At 46.9% G+C, this 20,167-nt stretch overlaps 1 protein-coding gene across 4 annotated transcripts in view; it reads left to right on the top strand.

Moving 5' to 3' along the window:
• Positions 1-20,167, top strand: part of Gnb1 (G protein subunit beta 1) — a 70,134-nt gene that overhangs the window by 37,890 nt on the left and 12,077 nt on the right. For all 4 annotated transcript variants that reach the window (XM_026414861.2, XM_026414863.2, XM_026414862.2 and 1 more), the window contains exons 2-5: positions 6,601-6,702; positions 13,136-13,174; positions 14,785-14,891; positions 19,178-19,241. In XM_026414861.2, coding sequence (XP_026270646.1) covers positions 6,646-6,702; positions 13,136-13,174; positions 14,785-14,891; positions 19,178-19,241 — 267 coding nt within the window. In that variant the 5' untranslated portion in view covers positions 6,601-6,645. The remainder of the gene's footprint in view (positions 1-6,600; positions 6,703-13,135; positions 13,175-14,784; positions 14,892-19,177; positions 19,242-20,167) is intronic.

The following is a 20,167-nucleotide window of genomic DNA, read 5'->3' as shown; positions in this document are numbered from 1 at the left end:
CTGCAGTTAAAAGGAAGGTTGTCACTTTGTCCCTACAGAAGACTGTAGTGTTTTCATTACATCTTGGTTGATGATAGTGGTGACTGAGGAAGTGAGATTTCTTTGGGTGGTCTTTTGACAATCACTGGCCAGTCATGGATTGCTTCAGGGTAGCTAAATTGGAACCAGGGGTTTGGTTGGTAACTGTGAGACTGCTGGGGCAGGGTTGCGGGTACATGGTATACTGAGACCTCTGTTGTAGGATGCAGGTTCCTGAGGCACCCTGGAGATCTGGGGGCAAATTGTGACCCACCTTTCGTTTCCAAAGTGCTTGAAACCCAAGTGGTGAAATCAGGGATTCTCTGCGCCAGCTGCTCAGATGATTGTTAGTCTCTCATTCCTCTGGATTCTGCTGTGGTCCCGAGGACAGGGGCATGCCTTGTCACCAGTGTCCTGTCCCCTGGAAGGCGTTCAGGCAGCAGTGAATAAAGTGAATAAGGTTCTCGGAGCACTGCTGAGCTTTTTAAAAAGAAAATTATAGTTCTTGGGATTGAACTCTGACTCAGCCTGATCAGAAAGCAAATGAGCTGCAGTTTGTACTGTGAAGTGATGTTTAGCAGAGTGGGTGGGTGTGAAGGTGCACCAGAGCTGTGTGGAGACGAGCAGGACACGCGGAGGCTTTGGTATGGCGGAGCTCGTTTCCTCTCCTTCTGTGGGGAGGCACTCTGGCTGTCTGGACTGAGTTTGGGGAAGAACACTCTTAGGACGAACTCTGCTCACCAGGCAGTCCTTGTGCCTGGTTAGACCACCTCTCACCATGGTAACAGACACACTCCCGTCCTGAAGGGATGGGCTTCTGCTCTCATGCACACTTTTGCACGTGTGTAGACTGTGGTCCTGGCCTTCCTGTGGGAAGGAGAATCCTGAGTGGGAGGAAAGGCAAGGAAGCGGGGAGTCAGTCCAGGGCCGTGAGGTGCTGTGAGTGAGCTGCACATTGTGCAGAGAGCCGGGGAGGTGGGGACTGTGGCAAGCGGAAGAGAACCAGGTGAACATGTTGGGGTGAAGCATGGACATGTCAGGCTGGCCGTTTGGGTGTCCACACAAACTTGGTGAGAACTGACATTGAATTCTTCTCAAAACCAACCAGCTAAAGTGGCCGTGTGCTCCAAAGTCACTGCAGAAAATGTGTCCCGGCAAGACCTGCTCCTGCAGTGCTGGGCGTTCACATCTCCCAGAGCCAGGAGATTCACTCAGACCTGGGCTCTGTTGAGAGGTATTGAACACATGTTTATAATGTGGTCAGAGAAGACCAAAAGCTATTTTGACTTCTTAAAAAATGTAAGAGAGGGCTGGGTTGTAGCTCAGTGGTAGAGCGCTTGCCTGCCATGTGTGAGGCACTGTGTTTGATTCTCAGCACCACATATAAGTAAATAGAATAAAGATCTATCAACAACTTAAAAAAAAATTTTTTTTTTAATGTAAGAAAATGTGCAAACACAGAGATAACTGTGTGGTCACCCAGCTTCAACATTTTCAGAAACTGGCCATCTTTGTCCGTCTCCCCTTTTCCTCAGTACTTCTTTGAAGCAAATCCCAAAATCTGTCATTCCACTTACCAGTGACAAGCACTTGTAGCTGTTAAGGGTTGCATTGTAATGTCCAGCAAAAGAGCAGAAGTTCCTTCCTGTCATCTGATACCTGGATGTCTTCCCAATTTTCTCTTCAAAAAAATCAGGCTGGTCTTGAACTTCTGGGCTCAATTGATCCTCCAGCCTCAGCCTTCTAAATACAGAGACTAAGGTGTGCACCACCTCACCCAGTTTGTACATTGGGATTTTGAATTGAGATCCAAGATCCCAGCATTTTTCTTCTTATTTCTTTCTCTTTTTTCCTTCCTTCCTTCCTTCCTTCCTTCCTTCCTTCCTTCCTTCCTCCCCCTCCTCCCCTCCCTCCCCTTCCTTCTCCCCCTCCTCCTCCCCCTCCTCCTCCCCCCCTCCTCCCCCCCTTCCTCCTCCCCCTCCGTCTCCCCCTCCCCTTCCCCTTCCTCCTCTGTTGTCCTTGTTGTTTTGGTACTGGGGTACTTTACCACTGAGCTACATCAATCACTAAGGTGCTTGGTCTAGCCTCAAAACTTGAGATTCTCCTGCCTCAGCCTCCTGAGCCACTAGGATTACAGATGTATTCCTCCATGCCCAGCAGACCCCAGTATCTTAAGAAGTGATTTTTGGGGGCTGGGGATGTGGCCCGAGTGGTAGCACGCTCGCCTGGCATGCGTGCGGCCCAGGTTCGATCCTTAGCACCACATACGAACAAAGATGTTGTGTCCGCCGAAAACTAAAAAATAAATATTAAAAAATTCTCTCTCACTCACTCTCTCTTAAACAAACAAAAATCACTTTTTTTGGGGGGGGGGATATTCCTCAGCCCTTTTGAATTTTCATATTGAGATAGGTCTTGCTAAATTGCCCAGACTGGCCTCAAACTTGCAATCCTCCTGCCTCAGCCTTCAAGGTAGCTGGGATTACAGTTGTGCACCATCACATCCAGTTTAAAAAGTGGTTTTCAATGGAAAATTGAAATACATACAAAAGTATCTGCTTAAGAAATTCCATCAGCAGACTAAACTATTGCTTGATTTAGCTGGCCTTGTTTTTATGTGCCCCCCTCTATTTCCCTTCTTGGTTGTTTCAAAGCAAATTTCAGAGATACCATTTTGTTCTTCAGAGATTTCATTGTTGTCTTTAAATGATAAAGCCCCATTAAACGTGTACTGCTGTTGTCACACCTACAGAGTTGCACAGTTCATGTGACTCCTTCCACAAGTCAGCTTTCTGCTTGGTCAGGGTATCCCTTAACTGCCTGAATCCACAGATCTTCCCTCTTTCCCTGGTCACAGGAGTGTGATGTTAGGGATCACCGCTGTTGAAGACTGCGCTTCCAGCCAAGACCAGCAGTGCGCGCTCTCACCTGACTGCTGCTCAGATGTCGGTGTAGGCATCACGTACATTTATATATATCTTCATTTCAGCTCTGTGACATAGATAACACTGTTCCCATTCTGCGGTAGCCAGACCAGAGAAGAGTGCTTTGGTGTGAGGGTTATAATCTTCACATTTGCAAAACCAGAATCTTGAGCGCATTTCCATGCGTGTGGCCCCTGTAGCCGCTGTTGCATCCTGGTGCCCCTAGGGGGCACTGTCAGTGGTGGTCGGCATTCATTCTCCGCTTCATTCAGGGGCCTTGGTCTGAAGCACATGCCACTGCCCTGAGTTTGTCAGGAGGTGGTAGAGGCACTGCCTGTCAAGCATGGTGCCACACGTGTGGAATGTTATTCTGGGAGAACCCTGCCAACACGCGGCTTACAGAGGTGTTGCATGCCATCTCAAGTAGGGGCAGATCCCTTTAGTACACATTTTCTAGTTTTTGTATTTTGTGGTGCTGAGGATCAGAGTCAGGGCCTCGGCACTAATAAACTGCACTCCCAGTCTGCTGCTTTTAAATCATTTTAATTTCTATGAGTAGTATTTCTAAAACAAAAGTTCTAAATAAAAACTACTGGCAGATGTGGGTCATGAGCAGACATGAGACCTCAGCAGGACCTGTCTTAGGGGATTAAGGTGGAAAGTGCGGCCTCAGCAGGACCAGAGCTTACCCGGGTGTGTTGGAGGAGAGCAGCCCCAGGCAGGCAGGATTGATGGTGGGGCTTCCCAGAAGAGCTGGGGGACAAGGCGCAGCCTGGAGAAAAGCAGTAGTGAGTAAATGTAAGTAGGACTTTTTAACAGACATTTCATTCTTAAACTTTGAAAGTAGTATGAGCAGCTTTACCAACGCTGGGAGACTCGATAAAAAAACATGGCCAACGATTCTCATGAAAGTGTAGTTAGCCTCTAAGTATATATTCTTCTAAAACAACTAGAAGTATTGCATTCAAACCTATGTTATTTTTTAATTTAATATATAATTAACAATCCCCCAAATTTTTGCATTGTTATTTCATTATTATCAATGATACAGCACACTTTATCTAGCAATTATAAAAAGTTAACAGTAGCCCCCCCCTTTTTTTTTTAAACCAAAACATGTAGAGAATATAATGTAAATGCTTCTTGACTCCATAGAGAAGCTGTTAATTTGGGGAGCTGGTGGCAAGCAGACCACTTATGAACCCCCAGGGAAGAGCAGAAACTGCCCCGCTCTTCCTGTGCCTTCTTGCAAAAACAGCCACTGCTGGTCTTTTTTCCTATGTGTAGAAAAAAAGATGATCTAGTATTGGCACTGCTGCCTGTCCTCTTCACATGGAAGGGCATCCTGCCTTATGGGCTGGTCTGCTTGTTCCCCTGCTGTCTCTTCACAGTGACCGTGAACTTGAGCAGGTGGGGAAAGCCTTCTATGTGATAAGCAGAAGGTGGCCTGCTCACGGTATGTGCCATCCATTGCCCTGCAGCTCAGCTGGGGCCATGTGCCTGTGACCTGCAGGTGGGCCAAAGCAGTTCAGCTGTAAAACCCCCTTCCAGATTTTGTTGTGGAAAATAGTGTTTAAATTTTTCATCTTTACAAAGACTAGTGAGAAAGAAATTTATTGACAGGCATTTAAATTTTTTAAAATATTGTTTTTTGTAGTTGTACACAATAACTTCATTTTATTTATTTATTTTTATGTGGTGCTGAGGATGGAACCCTGGGCCTTGCACATGCGAGGTGAGCGCTCTTACCGCTGAGCCCTAAGTCCAGCCCCAGGCATTTAAAATTTTTAAAATTTACATTTTCTAGTTTTTCTCTAGTTGCTGAGGCTGGGCTGAACTTGGAATCCTGGCACAGGATCCTGAGTTGCGAGGATCACAGGTGCATGACACTGCACTTGACTAAATTGCCTGTTGACTAGAACTGTGCCTCCTGATGACCCTGACTGCCCCTTTTCCTCACACTGCCTCCAGATGGTGGGATGGAGGAGCCTCTTTACAACTGAGGACCATTCTGTTGGGGTGCTAGACTGGGAAAAACTGGCACTGTAACCTGCTATGAAATGCAAGCAGGGCAGTCGTGTGAACCAGCTTTCAGTTCTAAACATGGTTTCCTATTCTGTTGATCCTTCTTGCTCTCACATGGTGATGTTCATAAATTGCAGTCCTTAGGCTTGTGTGCTAAAGAGTTAGAGCCAGGCATGGTGGTTCACACCTATTGTCCCTCTACAAAAGAAGCTGAGACCAGAGGATTGTCTGAGCCCAGCAGTTCAAGACCAGCCTGGGCAAAAGAGTCCGTGTCTCAAGAAAGAAAAGAGGGACTCCCAGTCTTTCCCTACGAGAGTGGCCTGCCCAGTGAACTTGCCTTGTCCTGTGCCAACTACACTTTGTTCACGCAGGCCCTGGGCCCTCTGCCTATGGAGCTTTCCTCGTGGCTCCTGTCCCTCATGAGGAATGCCTGGAGAAGCAGCCCCCAGGGTCAGCAGTCTTTCTGAAACTTGCTGTACACTGAGCTTTCCTAGACCGTAGCAACCGCAGGTCCTGGTCTGCGTGTTGGGGACTCTGCCTCAGGTCACAGCCGAGCCGTGCAGGCCTTTCTTGGTAGTTCTGCGGACTCACTCTGACCACTTGTGAGTTTTCGAGTACTCTGGTTCCCTGAGTTCGGTGTTTAACTGACACTTTTTTGCAGTTTCCAGTGCTGATTGGCACACTCACCCCTCTGTCCCTGCTAAGCCGGGTGAAGCCCCCAAAGGCACTTTGTTGTTTGAAGAGAGACTGGTGTCATAAGTGAACACACATCAGGACTCGGCAATGAGGAGCAAGAGATGATGAATTTTGGATGCTTTTGTGCAGAGGAAGGTGATGAGGAACATTAAAAAACTAGGCTTTGTGGGTCATTCAGATAAAGCCCCCCAGATGTGTTTAAATCTCGGGGACATTAGATATTTGATGTATAGTGTAGTAACCCTATTACTTTTACATGGAATTGTGATGGTAAAGTTGTGAGCCTGTGTGACTCGCATGAGAAACTGAGATCCGTGTGGGAACCGTGTTTGCATGTAAGAGCTGACGTTCCGAAGTGAATAAGGTGGTTCCAGCTGAATAAGGCTCTGGTCTTATTTATGACTGACTCAGCAGCCAAGATCCTAATCAGAAATGCCATCTCCTGTGATATCCTCTTGGGAAAAGGCTTTTCAAGAGGACGGTTTTGGTAGACTCTTGATAAGGGAACTGGGCAGGCATACGGGCTCCCACTAGCCTGATTCACTGGGCCCAGAAGGCCCATTTTGGTGGGAATGAAGGACTGCTGGATACTACCTCTGTCCTTTCAGGATTGTTGTGTGGACATCCTGGCATCTTTGTGGTTACTGCTGTGGCTTCAAGGTGCTAGTTTGCCAAATAGCTGTGGTTGTTTCCTAAGGTAACTGCCCCTGGGATTTGGTGTGGTGTCTACTCTAAACGTTAGTCTTGTGTTCTTGGTTTATAGGGGAGACTCAGAAAACGACAGTGTTAAGCATTTGCATTTTCCTGAAGAATGCTAAAACAGGTTTTCTTTTTTCAATCCACTATCAAAGTCCTGTGAGACATGGTCACATTATGCAAAGCCAGTGTGTAATTGTCATCTTCACTTACCAATTTTTTTGTGCTGTTTCTGTCTCAGATCACGGATTCTTTGAGGTGGCACTGAAAGCACTAAGACCTGAAGATGAGTGAACTTGACCAGTTGCGGCAGGAGGCGGAACAACTGAAAAACCAAATCAGAGTACGTACCTGCATGTGTCCAGGCTCACTAGTCATGTGGTTCAGACCAGACGGTACCATCACAGGAAGGGGGTTATAGAGCCAGGCTTTGGTCTTTCGGTACCAGGGATTAAATTCAATGGCACTTGTCCACTGAGCCACATCCCAGCCCTATTTTGTATTTTATTTAGAGACAGGGTCTCATTGAGTTGCTTAGCACCTCGCCATTGCTGCGGTAGGCTTTGAATTCATGATCCTCCTGCCTCCGTCTCCCGAGCTGCTGGGATTACAGGCATTTGCTACCTCATCCGGTTGAAATTGAATCTTAATTTGGCTCAGCATGTGCTAGTCTTAGATCCAGTACTTTGTTTTCATGCACATTATAATTATTGGTTATTTGAATACATATGAAATGTTTCTGTAGAATTCAGAAAGGTCTGTTTTACCACCACCACTCCTTGTCTTCTTTTCTTTTTTTCTTTGGTACTGGGGATTGAACCCATGATATTCTACCACTGAGAGGCATCCCCAGCCCTTTTATTTAATTTTGTTGCCCAGGCTTCCTTGAAACTGTGACTCTCCTGCCTTAGCCTCCTATATAGCTGGGATTGCAGGCATGTACCACCGTGCCTGGCTCTTCTGTGCTTTTTTTTTTTTTTTTTTTTTTTTTTTTTTTTTTTTAACATTTATTTATTTATTTTTTAGTTTTCGGTGGACACAACATCTTTGTCTGTATGTGGTGCTGAGGATCGAACCCGGGCCGCACGCATGCCAGGCGAGCGCGCTACCGCTTGAGCCACATCCCCAGCCCTCTTCTGTGCTTTTTGTCTTCACTTGGGAAATAGTTTTGTGACTTGGTCACTGTATCACAGGGTGAATTCTGCCCCGTCCCCTGAAGAGAATGGCTACCAACTTGAGGGTAGACAAGGTGCTTTCAGACAAGAGCTTTAACAACAACAAAGCAAAAGTATTTTATCTGTGCCTTTTCTTTTCTTAATTTCAAAGAGGAATATTCCCTAGGGATGGCTGTGGGAACCTACGACTTTTGAGAGACTGAAAGCTAGATGTATCTGATTGAGGTTAAAACCGAACAATGAATAACTTCAACGGAATTCTAAAACATTGAATTCTTGGGACTGCAGTTGTGGCTCAGTGATGGAGCGCTCACCAGCACCACGTAAAAATAAACAAATAAAGGTTAACAAAAGGCCACAAACATTTAACTCTCTCTTGCTTTCCTCCTTTCTTGTTTTGATGGTGCTGGGATGACACTTGGGTCCTCTTGTCTAAAAGGCAAATTCTACCACTAAGCCATACCCCCACCTGACACCTATTGCTAAATTGCAGAATCCACAGGCTTTTTATAAGGGAGAGGTTGATCTAAAAGGAGTTAGTTCTGCTTGGTCCCCTCTGTGAACATTTTTTTTAGAGACACATTAATGCAACAGTGTATATGTCCTCCCTCTTGCCATGATGAATGAGGGAAGAGGAGACAGGCTCATCAGCAGAAACCCAGCATCTGTGGGGCTTTTGTCTGTTGGGAACTTCCTCTGACTGGCTTGGTCTCCTCTGTGAGGCTCTGGCTGGCCTTCAGAGCACCCCTTTACAAGAAGTCACAGTGTTGAGCACGTTTCTGAACAGCAGCTCAGTTCTGAGTGCAGTGCCAGGACAAAGCCGTAGGCTTCCTTCTACATGCCAGTCATGCCCAGCAGCCTTGCAGGAGAAAGAAGCACCAACCTCATGTTCGCCACGTTTGTCTCAGACTTGAGAAAAGACAATGGAATTACTGAAATCTACAGCTGGAAAAAAATAGAAAATACCCTCTAGTTTGGGAATTTTACAGCTGGATGTTTAGAATGGCCTGCTACAGTTCAATGCATGTGAGAAGGGTCTAGATTTTTATCAGCTTTATTAGGTCAGGCTTCCCCAATGTGTGTCTTTACCCAGGATTAATGAAATACATTTTAAAATATTTGCTTTGATATAAAGTTATTCCCTGACATACTTGTTTGAATAAGACCAAAAGATATTTCTCTATTTTATTTTTTGGTGATGCTGGGAATCTTACTAGGGCCTCATACCCATCAGGCAAGCAAGAACTTTATAACTGAGCTATACTTGTGTTTTTTTGGGTTTTGGGGGGGTTGTTTGTTTTGAGACGGGGTTTCTCTCTGTTACCCAGACTGATCTCAAACTTATGGGCTTAAGTGATTCTTCCGCCTCAGTCTCCCGAGAGTAGCTGGGATCACAGGTGAGAACTTCCATCCCTGTCTTGCCTAAAAATTTGTCTGATTTAAAAGCTTAAGCTTCTAGCTGGGAGTGGTGGTATGTGCCTACAATCCCAGCTACTCAGGAAGTTGAGGCAGGAGGATCCCAAATTGATGGCCAGCATCAGCAACTTAATGAGGCCCTGACTCAAAATTTAAAGAAAAAATTAAAAGGGCTTGGGGTCTAGATCAGTGGTAAAGCCCCTGGGGTTTCAATCTGCAGTACAAAAAACAAACTCTTAAGCTTCTACATAATTCATTTTGAAGTAAGCACTGGTTTTGGTAAATTAAAAAGCAAAACTGTGATGTTGTTGCTTAATATTAATGTTAGTGTAATTGAGTCATTTTCCCTAAATTCAAAGCACTCTAACTGGTTTACTGCTTTTGAGATCATATTTCTTCTTTACCCAAAACCCAATGGCTAAGAATGTAACCAGAGTGGTACAGGCTGAGGGGTTGTGAAGCACTGCCTGTGTGCCCGATGGAGTGGACATGTGTCCATGTGTGACTGTCCTGCTAAGACATCTTGCCTTCCATGGCTCTGCGATCTTTTTGTGATCCTGGGGATCCAAGCCAGGTCCTCACATGTGCTTGGCACACACTCCACTGAGCTGCAGACCCAGTACTTTCTAAAAAATTGCCCAGGCTGGCCTTGAATTTGTGATCCTCCTACCTCTATCTCCTGCGTCCCTGGGACATTTTGTTTTTCTAACAAGTGAAAATTTTTCATAAATTGTTGCTCATAAATGTAGACTCAGCTCTGTTCACAAGAGGCTGTGTGGTAGAGGGAGACTGACAAGAGACACTCTCCTGTGTTTTCACCCTCACATGTGGAATGCACAGGGTCCTCCTGGGCCCACGTGGTGGCACATGGCCTTTGATAAATGCTCTTGTTGCCATATTAAAAATGTGGAGGCAAGCAGCCCTTGCAAGTCTCCTTTCAGTGTTTTAGTATGTGCTTGGTGCCCTTTTATTGAGATGTTTGTCTTCAGAGTTCAATTCATAGCCCACCCTTAAGGGGATACCTCCATTCACCCCAGTGCATTCCACATGCACACGGTCAAGGCCCAGGAGCCCGTCGTGGGCAGCGCGGCTCCATGCCATTCCTGTACCCTTGCTATCCTGATGAGGATCTACTCCATAGACACCTGCCTGGGTTTGGGCTTTGTCTCTGAAGTGAGGACTCGGTACTGTGCTGCCTCCTTTGCACAGGACCAGGGGGTGAGTTGAAGGCCGTTGAGTCCATTATCCCAAATGGGAAGAGAAAACTTCTTTCAAAAAGTATGTTTTTTCTGAGTATTTGAGGATGGCATGCTGTTTAAAGCTGCAGAGCGAACAGGAAACAGCAGGTGATTCCAAGAGGGGTCTTTTTTTCTTTCTTAGATTTGATTTTCAGCTTAAAAGACCCCAAAGGACGTTTCATTATTCTTTTGATTGTATTATTGAGGAAACACAGGTTCTTGGAGATGCTGATTGAAACAAGGCATAGCTTAAATACTCAGAGGGCACAACTCACTCAGGAACAGACCAGCTGCCCTGGACACATGGTACAGAAACTGGAATTGGCCAGAGCCCAGGCCTTAGCTCCATGTGTGAGATAGCAGGACACCCGCATAACAAGAGAGTGAAGCCTCTCCTGTGGCATTGCTTAGGGTCTAACATTTGTCTGCACAGAATAGGAGAAGGGTTGTTTGTTTGATCATTCCCTCTGATGGAGTGGAGGAGTGGACAATGTGCTCTTCTGTGCGTGTCCATTGCACTAGAAGTTAACTGAGGGATGTTGCACTGTCCTCCTCTAGCAGGTGCAGGGCTGGCTTGCACCAGGAGGCTTTTCTACAGCTTGCAGGTGAAGGGGTGTGTTCTAAGAGGCACTGAGCTCCCTGACAGCCATGCTGGCCAAAGTGGAGAGGCCGGGGCTCGCCTGTGCTTTCCCTGCTCTTCAGCAGTGGTCTCACCACAGCCAGCTCTAGGGGTGTCTAGATGCCCACATGGATGTTAGAAATTAACCAGGGTTAAGCTGTTTAGGTGCCATATTTTATTTCTTCTGTTTAAAAAATTCCTGTTGTATGGCTGGGGATATAGCTCAGTTGGCCTTGCCTGCACAAGGCCCTGGGTTCAATCTCCAGCACCACACGCACACAAAAAAATTCCTGTTGTGCCTTTTTTAAAGCAAAAGCCAAATGTAATATTAACACACATGTATTTGGAAATAAATATTAAGCTTCATACTTGGCAGAAAAAATTAATTGATGAGAAGACTTGCTACTCTGAATCTTTCTCATCTACTTTACTCCAGAATCTGTTTTCATTTGACCCCGTGGCTGCTCACTTTGCTACTGAACTGCATTCCCAGCCCAGCTCTCCTCATTTTATTACTGATGTAAAAATGTTTTTTTGGTGTGTTTTAATAACAAGCAGAATCACTAATAACTTCCATTAAAGAAGAATTTGGAATCTAGGTTTGGTGTGCAGTAATAGTAATCTCAGCATATTTCCATGCTATCAGTTCCCAAGTATTGCCGTCGACTTCATAAAAAATGGTCATCTCCAGTGAGGTGGTTTGTCCTGAAATACTGCTCTGGCAGTGCCCCAGCTGGCATGATGGTAACAGGTGGTCAGATGACAAAGCGTTTTTTTTTTTTTTTTTTTTTTTTTTTAAATTTTTAAATATTTATTTATTTACTTATTTTGTTTTTTGGTGGACACAACATCTTTGTTGGTTTGTGGTGCTGAGGATCGAACCCGGGCCGCACGCATGCCAGGCCAGCGCGCTACCGCTTGAGCCACATCCCCAGCCCCAACAAAGCGTTTTCTTACTAGGAATTGTGGTGGGTTCCTTCAGGTCATGCTCCACTCAGATGCTGAACCTCATAAAGCTGTTGCCTCGTTTTCCTTCATGATACAGAGCTTTCTACTTATAACAACACATGCTGATTTGAGATTTCAGGACTTATTTTCTAGTAACTTTTGATCATTTTTTAAACATTTTTTTTTTTTTAAGAGAGAGAGAACTTCAATATTTATTCTTCAGTTTTCGGCAGACACAACATCTTTGTTTGTATGTGGTGCTGAGGATCGAACCTGGGCTGCCAGGCGAGTGCGCTTCTGCTTGAGCCACATCCCCAGCCCTTGATCACTTCTTAGTGGTGAAAACAATTTAACATTCATAGTGTATCTCTTCACAGTTCTTACCTGCTTCCATAGGTTCACAGAGATGAAAGCAGATTGATAGATATCCAGGTATGGTGACACACACCTGTCATCCCAGCCATTGGTGAGGCTGAGGCAGGAGGATCGCAAGTTTGAGGCCAGCCTGGGCAACTTAGCAAGACCTTATCCCAAAATAAAAAGGGCTGGGAATGTGGCTCAGTGGCAAAGCACCCCTGGGTTTAAAAAAATCAAGAGCCGGGCACAGTGGCACATGCCTGTAATCCCAGCAGCTTGGGAGGCTGAGGCAGGAAGGTCACAAGTTCAAAGCCAGCCTATGCAAAAGTGAGGTTCTAAGCAACTCAGTGAGACCTGTCTCTAAATAAAAAACAAAATAGGGCTGGAGAACTGGAGATGTGGCTCAGTGGTTGAGTCCCCCTGAGTTCAATCCCCGGCACCAAAAGAAGGAAAAAGAAGGGAATACAGATTGGTAACAGGATAGCTTTGACCAGGAAATTTAATCAGAGTTTGAGTGTCTGATTCCTGATTCCTTGCTGTTTACATAGAATTTAGATTTAATGATTATATGGCTTGAAAGCAAAGTCCTTAGTTAACGCAATCTAGAAGAACATTTGTTTGGCCTGGGTAGTGGGTCTTTTGGGGGGCCCCCACCCCTTTTGCCCTCAGGTGCCTCTGGACAAAAGCATGTGTATGGTGGCCCTGGAAAGGCAGTGTTGGTTCCCATGCTTTTCTTTGCTGTCCCAGCTTCCAGTGTGCTCTTTCCAGGGCTGCCTGAAGTTCTGAGACCTGTGGGTACTGCAGGCTTGGGTGGGTTTGGGTATCATGAGTGTCTATCCAGGGTGACCTGGGCAGTCCACAAGCACAGTGCACTGGGGGAGAGGGGAGGCAGGGGAGATTGCCCCACCCTGTTCTGCTCGTGCTGTTTGCAGTTGGTGGAGGCTCTCTGAAACTTGCATGTGGGGGGAGTCCTGGGACTGAATGTAAGAGATATCACTAACTAACTTTGTCCTTGTCTTTCAGGATGCTCGAAAAGCATGTGCAGATGCAACTCTCTCCCAGGTAAGAAACAATTGCACAGCGCAGTGTCCCTCCCAGGGCAGAGGCTGGTGGGGGCTGGCATCTGCCCACAGAACTGGAGTGACCTTGCTCCTGGGGCTCCTGTGCAGTAAGGTGGAAGGTCACTCTGCAGGGTGCTTCATTCAGAAGTCCTTCTGAATCTAGGCATGAGGAGCCATGGCTTTTTTCTAAATGAAAGCAGTGTCTCTCCAGCATTAAAGAATCACTTCCTGGTACAAAAGTGATAGTTATAAAATATTGTTGTCTTAAGGTGGGGTTTGACCATTCTCTAATCAACGGAACCTGCCTTAGAACTTCACTGTGTAATGTCCACTTTGGCAGTTCCTCAAAAAGTTAAATGTTGAAGTTAGCTAATCCCCAAAAACCAAGTGCTGAATGTTTTCTCTGATATAAGGGTGATGATTCATAATGGGGTTGGGGACAGGGAGCATGAGAGGCTTAGACAAACTCTAGTTAGAGCAAAGGAGAGGGAGGGGAAAGGAGAGGCTATGCGGGTAGGAAAGACGGTAGAATGAGATGGACATGGTACCCTAAGTACATGTATGGAGACATAAATGTTGACAAACCAGAGGTATGAAAAATTGTGCTCTGTATGTATGATATGAATTGTAATGCATTCTGCTGTCATATTTAACAAATTAGATTAAAAAATAACTAAAACAAAAGTTAAATGTAAGATTACCATATGACCCAGCAGTTGCTGCTAGATATGTGCCCAAGAGAATTGAAAACTGGTTTTCAAACAAGCAGTGTTAAGAAGCCCCTTCATCCCTGGGGTGTGCTCTGAGATCCCCATGGAGCCTGCAGCCGTGGTACCAAGCCCCACATGCACCGGCCTGATCCTATACATCTTACCTGCGATGAGATTGGCTCATGCGCCATGCTTAGGAATAGGCCATAGCAGGAACTAATGAGAGGAATAGCTGTGGGGCCCCAGTGTGTGTGGGGGGGTGTGTTGCTACCCATGGCCTGCACTGTGTGCCTGGCCGAGGGGCCACGTGGGCCTACTATCAACGCAAGTGTGTTGAGGTTAAGCTGGAAACCTGGCAGCATGGGGCTGGGGGCCTGCTCACGGCAGCCAGTGGACTGGCTGACTGCGTGCACAAGGACTGTAGTGCCTCTGCAACACAGCATCACTCGGTAGGCCTCGTAGGCACTGTGACCAGGACAAAAGCCAGACCCATGGCTGTGGACTCTGACCCTTGTCAGTGTGAAAGGTCTAGAGGAGGGAAGTGAGTGTGCAGGGGCTAGGAGGGACCTGGGGAGCAGGGCTCCCAGGGCAGGCCTCCTGTCCTCCGGTGGTGGTGGCCGCATCGCATCGGGAAGGCACTGAGTGCTGCAGGGTAGCAGCCAAAATGTGGTACTTCATATTCTGTGGACCTCACCTGTGAGGGGAAAGGGAGAAGCCAGCACCTCTGCTGTGCACAGGAGAGGGAAAGGAAGGCCGAGGGTGTGTGCACCTGCAGTGGAAGGTGCAGAATGCTGTCCAACAGCCATGGAAGAGCTAGGTCTTGGCATGCGGGGGAGAGAGCCTGAAGCTGGAGGGTTGCTCCTCGCCCATGCTCATCTGCACTGACTTTCTTATTTTTAAGATCACAAACAACATCGACCCTGTGGGAAGAATCCAGATGCGCACCAGGAGAACACTGAGGGGGCACCTGGCCAAGATCTACGCAATGCACTGGGGCACTGATTCCAGGTACGGGCCTGACCAGTGCGAGGGTGGCACGTTCTGCTCTTCTAGGGGAAAACACTAACTCGGAAGTCGAGTCAGACACTGAGCAGGCGAGGTCCAATGCTCACAGGCACTCGTTCCCTGGACAGGCTCCATTGGCCAGGGTTCCACTCATGGCCTCAGTAGAGTCACCACTTCAGCTCTGCCTCCCTTCTCCTCTCACCTGTCCTTTGGTTTCTGAACCTTTGTTCCAGCTCTGCTGTTTGCTGCTCATGGGACTTCAAGGAAGCTGTCTCCCTCTCTGTGCCCTGGGTCCTCTGGTCCCAGCATGTTCCTGGGGGTTCCAGACCTGTTCTGGGCAGTGGAACTTGGAGTGTGCATGGCTTACTTGGTCTCTCCAGCCCTCACTTGGCAGGCATGTGGGGCTGTGCACCTTAGCAGCTGACCCCAACTTCCCACCTGATCTTTGTGTCCCCTTCTACTTGCTTGCCACCCCAAGGAGGTGAAGCCCCTCATGGCTCCTGTTTCTTCTGAGTTGAGTTCTACCCCTTGCTCAGACTTACATCTTCCTCTGGGTATCTCCCCTCCACCACCCTCCCTCCCTTGGCCTTCCCTTTCCTCACCCTGTTCACACCCGGCTCATCCAGTCTGTCTGAACTGGCCAGCTGTGCCAAAGCAGAGTCTGTTAGTTAAACTCTTCTCCTTTTCCTCTTTTCTTTCAGAGGTAACTAGAAAACCTGGCTTAATAAAATACATTGCTACTTGTGTGACCATAACATGCTCTTTCAGACCCTACATATAGGTGTTAACATGCCTTTCCTTGTAGTTAGTGTGTGTGTGTGTGTGTGTGTTCAGTTGTCGAAGTGGAATTTTCTGCTTGGCTTTCTTTTTTTGAATTGTCTGCTTTAGAGTGTAAATAGGGAGAGAACAAAGGATTCTATCTTTAGTTTGTTCTGTACAGGGTCCTGCAATTGCATGTGCAGATAGGCCCTCGTGATCATTTAATGATGGCATCAAAGAGAGAATAAAAAGGAACGGAGGGTCGTGAGGAGCTGCTGCCAAGAGGGTTAGGGTTTCAGCTAGATGGGAAGGGTGCACTTCAGAGACGAGCACACAGCACCATGACCGTAGTTAGTGATGATGATATTAGGAGTTCTTTCATTCTTATATTTTTCAGAACTGGGGACAGAACCCTGGGCTTTGAACTTGGCAGGCAAATGCTCTACCAATGAGCTACTTTCCTAGCCCAAGAGTAATTTTGTTTAGTTTTTTTAAAAGTTGTCAATGGGGAGAAGAAAGAATATCCTTACTGATAATCCCACCTTAGATTTGTTATCAGAAGTACATGGTGACGCAGGATATGGCTTCCTTGTGTGTCCGGTGTTGGGTTGGACAGCGCTGTAGCCATGCTGTCTGCAGAGCTCATATCAGCCGTGTGCTGTCCTTCCCCAGCCTGGCTGAGGGCTCCTGCCTGAAGGGTACATGTGAGCTGCGGCCAGGTGCACTCGGGCAAATGGCCTGAGCAGTGGCGTGAGAGCAGGGCTGGGCAAGATGGGTGGACTGCACCAGGTCACTTGCTGTGTGGGACTCGTGTTCCATGTGGTCTCAAACTGGAGTCTGACCTTGAAAGCCCAGATTCGGGAGGAAGAAGAGCACACATTAGCTGGACTGAGTTCAGGATGGTGGCACTCCTGTGCACAAGAGGCCACTGGGTGTCTGCTGGTGTGCCCTTGTTCCTGGGTAGATGGTAGGTGTGTGGCTTTGTTCTTTATCATTCTTCAAGCTGAACCGTTGTGTTTCATAACACACAACCACAGAACAGAACCAAAGAACAAGTGTGGAGCTGGGCCTCTGCTGTTCAAAGTATTCCGGGGTTGTTTCTTCTAGGTAGCCATGTTTTCCGAGATGCAAGTCCAAAATAGTTGTTTTGAGGTTTTCTGGGACTTGTGTCTTCCTGTATTGCCGTCCTCAGTTTCCTGCCTTCATTGAGCAACTGTACAGGTTGTTCCTCACAAGGACAGTGGAGCCCTTGCCTGGGATAAAAGGCACTGGGCGCGATCCTGGCTCTGTGGCTTGGGCCAGACCAAGGTTATGACCAAGGTTATGACCAAGGTTGCTCCTTCCTGTGTAGGATGGGGACACTTAGTCGTGGTAGTGCTGACAATTCCCCTTTCAAGCCAGAGAGCCTGGGGAGTGCTTGTGTCCGTGTGCTGGGTGCAGGACGTGTGGGTTTGTGGTACTTTTGGAGACACCATTTTCTTTTTCCTTCTTCAAAAAGTCTGCTGAGGCCTGTGCCCGGCAGCGAGAGGGATGATGACGGTGAGCTGCACTGGGGCTGTGATGGCTCTTTTCAGTGGCCTGCAGTCCTCTGGCTTGCTCCCAGCTCCCGCCTTGGTGTTGAGGGCACCTCGGGAGACTTAGTGAGCTGGGTTCATTCCTCAACAGGTACCTGACCTTGGGATTAGGAGTCCTGTCTTCTCTCACCTTCTGGAGGATCAGCACACAGCTTAATGTTGCCCTGACCCCTGGGCAAGTCAGCAGTTATTAAGCTTTTTGAACGGGAGACCTCTCTGAAGGTGACCCCCCCTGACTGGGAGGATGAGCTGCTAAGGGTGGCTCTGATGTTTCATATAAAGGCTCAGAAAGGCCAGACAAAAACAGAGCAGCAGAGGGGACCTTTGCTATCTCAGGGAAGTGGAGGCGCATGGGGTCTGAACCTGGAGAAGTTGGCCTTAAGAATGGCACCTGAATGCTGGGGTACAGGCCTGTTGTAGACACAGCTTAGCATGCACAAGGCAGTGTCCCATGCCTGTCACCAGAGAAGAGTATCTGCAAAGTAATAGGATTGGATTCTGCTTTTGATTTAGTTCTGATTGGTTTTGTAGCAAAGTGCTGAGGTTTTATTCTTTGCCCAACTTGTTGACTTCTTTGTAAAGAAAGTTTGTGTGTAGTTTAGTGTCACAGGGATCCATATTTGAGTTTCACCTCAAGCTTTTGATTAGCTTCAAGTAGCCACATTATGCGTACAGCTAAAACTGTTGGAACCTGTGTGTTTTTTGTTTTGGAGTAACTGGGATTGAACCCTAGGGTGCTCTCCCACTGAGCTACCTCCCCAGTCCTCTTGTATTTTGAGACAGGGTCAGGCTAAGTTTCCCAGGCTGGACTGGAACTTGCCATCCTCCTGCCTCAGCCTCCCAAGTAGCTGGTGTTACAGGCATGGCCACCACACCTGACAAAACAGCACATGCTGTAGAATGCTCATGAGTAGTTGTGGCTCCCAGAACCACCCTCACTCTGCTTGTTTTCCACATGACTTTAATTCCTTTGCCCGTTAGTCATGCTTTACTTTTGCAGCATCCTGTCTTAATTCTGCAAGTACAGGTAGGGCAGCTTCTCCACACAGACCCCAAACTTTGCATGGTTGCCCAGAGCAAGAGAACAGTTGTGAAAGGTCTGTGACGCTCCATGGTCTCTGCCATTGAGGTGCAGTTCTGCATCCTTTCTGATCTCATTACTGTGGAGGTGGGTGCTAGATATACCTGAGACCTGCATTCCAGTGTTCACACAGGCTGCTGCATTTGATGGTTTGTTTGGTTTTTTTGTTGTTGTTGTGTGGTTTTTCAAATTATTTATTTATTTATTTGTTTTTGGTACCAAGGATTGAACTTGGGGGCACTCTACCACTGAGTCACATCCCCAACCCTATTTTGAATTTATTTAGAGACAGGGTCTCACTGAATTGCTTAGCACCTCACCATTACTGAGGCTGGCTTTGAACTCACAATCTTCCTTTCTCAGCCTCCCGAGCCACTGGGATTACAGGTATGCGTCACTGCATCCAGCTGATAGGGGTTTTGGATGAGAAATGTTTCATGAATTTGGAAGGTCTAAAAGCTTTCTATTTATTTATATCCAGGCTTTCTCTTTGCCAGAATGGAACAGAAAATTGTATAGTAAATATTTTGTATCACTTTTGGCTCTTGAGAGATCTGCTCCAATTTGACTTACTGAGGGGAAGGCAGGCGGTGGCAGCTGTGAGAGGAGGTGGGTCTGTCTGCACCTACAAGTGAGGAACCTGGTGGTCTGGTTGTAGATGCCCAGCTCTTTGCAGTCTGAGCCATGAGTTCATGTCTTCACAGTTGGTATATTTGGGTTCTTTTTCTTATCAGTAGGTGTGTTTTGTCTCAAGCCAGTGTAACATGGAAGCACATATTGGAAGTCACCAGAGTTCGAGTTTCCATTCCATTCCATTCCTTTGTGGGATTTCTGTGACCAGTGGGACTAATGGTTTGCTTCTATCTTTTCTCCAGGCTTCTCGTCAGTGCCTCGCAGGACGGAAAGCTCATCATCTGGGATAGCTATACCACAAACAAGGTAGGCTGCTTAAGACCCTTCCCTGAAACACCCCCAGAGAGTGGTTTGTTCCTACCACCTCACCTGACATGGCTGGCAGGGGGCAGTCTCAGAAAGTCTTGTGTTCAATGGTGAGGTCCCATAGGAGAGATGGAACAGCTAGCTGCCTGTGTGTGTTTAGGGGATGGGGCTCTTACACTCCTGCTTCTCCCACCGAGAATTGGGAATTAACCCCTGGGGTGTTTTACCACTGAGCTGCATCCCTAACCCTTTTTTAATTAATTTATTTATTTTGAGAAAGGGTCTCACTATGTTGCTTAGTCTGGCTTAGAATTTGCATTCTCCTGCTTCAGCCTTCTGAGTAACTGAGATTTCAGGTGTGCACCTCCATGCCTGGCTTTGTAGAATACAAAAATACAGATTTTCATTTAGTTACAGCTTTTTTTTTCCTTACCCTTTTTTTTTTTTTTTTTTTTTTTAGTTACAGCTTTTTACAAAGGATAATCTGAAAGGCATTTTACTTTGAATCATAAATTAAATTATTTTTAGAATTTAGCCAGACCTGGGAATGTAAGGCTCTGGTCTGTCCCCATCACCTGGGCATGAGACTGCATGCCCATAATTCCAGCTCCTTAGGGGCTGAGACAGGAGGGTCACCTGAGTCAGACTGAACCATATAGTGAGCCCCCTTTTCAAAAAAGTTAGGGGAGGCTGGAGATAGAGCATTTGCCTAACATGTGGAAGGCTCTTGGTTCAATCCCTAGCATTACCCAAAAGCAAATTTTAAAAAATCTATGTTGTCTTGTGTTGCTGGGGTCATGGCTCAGTGGTGGAGTGCTCGCCTACACATGGAGGCTCTGGTTCAGTCCTCAGCACCAAATACAGATATAAAGGTGTAGTGTCTTGGGCTAGGGATGTGGCTCAAGTGGTAACGCGCTCGCCTGGCA

Source organism: Urocitellus parryii, chromosome 11 (assembly GCF_045843805.1).
Source record: "Urocitellus parryii isolate mUroPar1 chromosome 11, mUroPar1.hap1, whole genome shotgun sequence".
Classification (NCBI taxonomy): Eukaryota; Metazoa; Chordata; class Mammalia; order Rodentia; family Sciuridae; genus Urocitellus; species Urocitellus parryii.
Note: the sequence above shows the minus strand (reverse complement) of the source record. Positions and strands in the feature narration are given on the sequence as shown.